The sequence below is a fragment of the Capra hircus genome, chromosome 5 (assembly GCF_001704415.2).
Source record: "Capra hircus breed San Clemente chromosome 5, ASM170441v1, whole genome shotgun sequence".
NCBI classification, from domain to species: Eukaryota; Metazoa; Chordata; class Mammalia; order Artiodactyla; family Bovidae; genus Capra; species Capra hircus.
The window spans coordinates 25,735,745-25,738,341 of NC_030812.1; the positions used below are offsets into that span (position 1 = coordinate 25,735,745).

General features: G+C 58.7%; 1 protein-coding gene across 1 annotated transcript; it reads right to left on the reverse strand.

Annotated features, from left to right (window-relative positions):
• On the reverse strand, window positions 1-2,597 carry HOXC5 (homeobox C5). Its single transcript, XM_018047651.1, has 2 exons — window positions 1,957-2,597; window positions 1-1,259 (listed from the first exon to the last, which is right to left on the reverse strand). Exons 1-2 carry the CDS (start codon window positions 2,408-2,410, stop codon window positions 1,045-1,047), a joined length of 669 nt encoding a protein of 222 aa, XP_017903140.1. The 5' UTR covers window positions 2,411-2,597; the 3' UTR covers window positions 1-1,044.

Here is a 2,597-nt window from a genome sequence, read left to right on the forward strand (position 1 = left end):
GGAGCTCAGTCTCACCTGCCTCTACTCAATGCTCCTAGACTCTCCTAAAATTCTTTTGAAGGAGCCGCTTGAAGGCTGTGGGCCTCCCCCAACACCCCGCAGCCCATTTAGACACTTTTCCCAATACATGCCTCCCAAACAGAGAGGAGCCACTGTATCTTTCGTCCTGTTCTCTCTTTGTCTTTATTTGATATGACAAAATATAGTTTCAGGAAAGATGTGGAGTTAATAAATAGTTGGACAATAGCGATGGGCAGAAGGACACCGAAAGTCGTGGCAAGGACTACTGGGCAGCCAGGAGCCTCTAGGACCTTTGTGGGGTCTAGTAGCAGGGAACCCCAATAGTTGAGCTAGCTAGCGGTCTGAGGCTGGGGGCCTGAGAGGGCATGCAGAGAGCGCAGGCTGGACAGGTTTCTGGGTTTTGGGGTTGGGGGGGCGCAGGTTTAGAGAGCATAGGGCAACCGAGGGGGCCCTAGGCAGACAGTCATCTCCCCCTTTCATATGCAGATCATTTAAAAAATGAGCATTCAGTTGAGTGGCTACAAAGAAGCACCCCGAGATGGTGCCGGGGTTTGCCAAGCACAACCATGCTCTCACCAAGCCGGCAGCCCGCCTGGCCCGCCTAAGCCGGAACAAAGGAGAGGGCGAGGCCGCAAGGTCCGGGCGTGGGGCCTGCCGCGGCGGCTGGGCCCACCTGAACCCCGGCGGCCCACGCTGGGGCAGGAATTCTGAGAGGCGGCCCAAGCCAGGTTCGCTCAGCACCAGCTCCTGTGCCACAGCCGTCTGGGGGTCCCCTGCGGAACTTGCCCCGGACCTCGGTGCTGAGCAGAATTGAGGGGAGTCCGGTCGGCGCGGGCAGCCCCGCGGGAACCTGGGGTCGGTGGGGATGCGCAATGCCAAGGGAAAGAGCTTTTGTCTGAGGTGGGGAACCGGCGCTCCAGCCCCCGTTCTTGCCCCCAAGATATCTAGAGAGGAAAAACCGACAGGGAAAGGCGCGGGACCGAAGCGGGCTCGGGGTGCTCTCGGCGGGCCTCCCCGATGCCTCTAGAGAGCCTCTTTGCTTTTCATTTTGGAATCTTTCTTCCACTTCATCCTGCGGTTCTGGAACCAGATCTTGATCTGTCTCTCGTTGAGACACAAGTTGTTGGCGATCTCTATGCGCCTGCGGCGAGTGAGGTAGCGGTTAAAGTGGAATTCTTTTTCTAGTTCCAGAGTCTGGTAGCGCGTGTAACTGGTTCGGGACCGCTTGCCGTCCGTCTCTGGAATATAAACCCCCCAAGCCAGGAAGGGGTGAATAGCGTGCAGCACCCCAGCGTCCCCATCCCAGCCCCAGGCCCCCACCCGCGGCCAGAGGGAGAAGACGCGACCGGGGCCGGACAGGCCCGGCGGGCCGCACGCGGGCCCGGCCCAGCCCAGCCTGGCCCCGGGAGAGGAGCCTCCGCCCAGGCAGGAAACTTTCCGCCGCAGCCTTCACTCAGCAGCCGGAGGGGCTGGGGGTGGGGGGAGAGGGAGACCCAGGCTCGGACCGAACAATAAGCACCCTCGAGATCCGAGCACCGGGGACCCCCCTCCCGCCCCTCCCGAGTCGCTGGAATCCTCCGGAGCCGCAAGCGGCGGCCGAGCCGGCTCCGCAGGGGAGGGAGGCGGGACCGCGGGGGGATCCCCGCTCTGGAGCCCGGCGCTCCTCACCCTTCAGATCCCTCTATTTTTTTAACTCCCTCCCTCTCCCCCAAAAATTGAATATTGCCTTTTATACACGTTTTGTTCCTATGATCCAATTATGTCGTCGTAAATTTGGGCGCACACAGCCTCTAAGCCTTTTAGTGGACAGTTTTACGAGCCATTGATGCCTGGATCGTAAAATTTATGGCCGCAGGTTTTTTTTCTTTATTTGCCCCGCATGGCCTATAAAACCCAGGCGGACCCGAGCGCGCAAAATGAAGTCCTAAAGTTTACCGTGGCTCATGTGCAGTTTGGTCATCCACGGGTAAATCTGTGGCGCGGCCGGTGGCTGGCTCAGTCCGGCAGGCTGCCCTGTCTGCGCCTGCTCCTCTTTGATCTCCCCACTGCTCTTAGCTCGCTCCTCCAGCGCTGGGCGAGCCGCCTTCTGACTGTACATCCCGGGGTTCAGAGGAGCCGCTTCATCTCTGCCCAGAGCGTGTCCCGGAGCGGCTGCGGCGCTGCAGGCGGGGCGGTCGGGGTGAGCCCGGGGGTTGGCAGCCATGTCTACCCCGTGGAGAGAGTTGGAAGGCGCAGGCGGTGGGAAAGTGATGCTTAAGTCCAATCCGCCGTAGCAGTACCTGGATGCCTGCACCTCTGAGGCCGATCCATAGTTCCCACAAGTTTGCATGTTATAGGCAGGGATATTGGGGCTCTGCTTATAGAATGAATTGGCTACGTAGGAGCTCATGGCGGGGAGGGCCCAAAAAAAATTTCTGCACCCTTTTTGATTAAGGGTGATTTGTGACTCTTTGAAGTTGAGGGGTTTTTTGTTCTCCAAAGTGCACAATTTATAGGTGGAGATATCTCTTTCTTTATCCTATGCGCTCTTCCCAAATAAGGGAGCCTTAAATAGAGTCACGTGACTCGAGCGGCCA

Excerpts from the sequence above, each read along its gene's own strand:
- HOXC5 (XM_018047651.1), bottom strand. The coding sequence starts at position 2,410 with ATGAGCTCCTACGTAGCCAATTCATTCTATAAGCAGAGCCCCAATATC. Across the intron at positions 1,260-1,956 it reads CAAACTGCACATGAGCCACG|AGACGGACGGCAAGCGGTCC; the intron begins GTAAACTTTAGG and ends TTTATATTCCAG.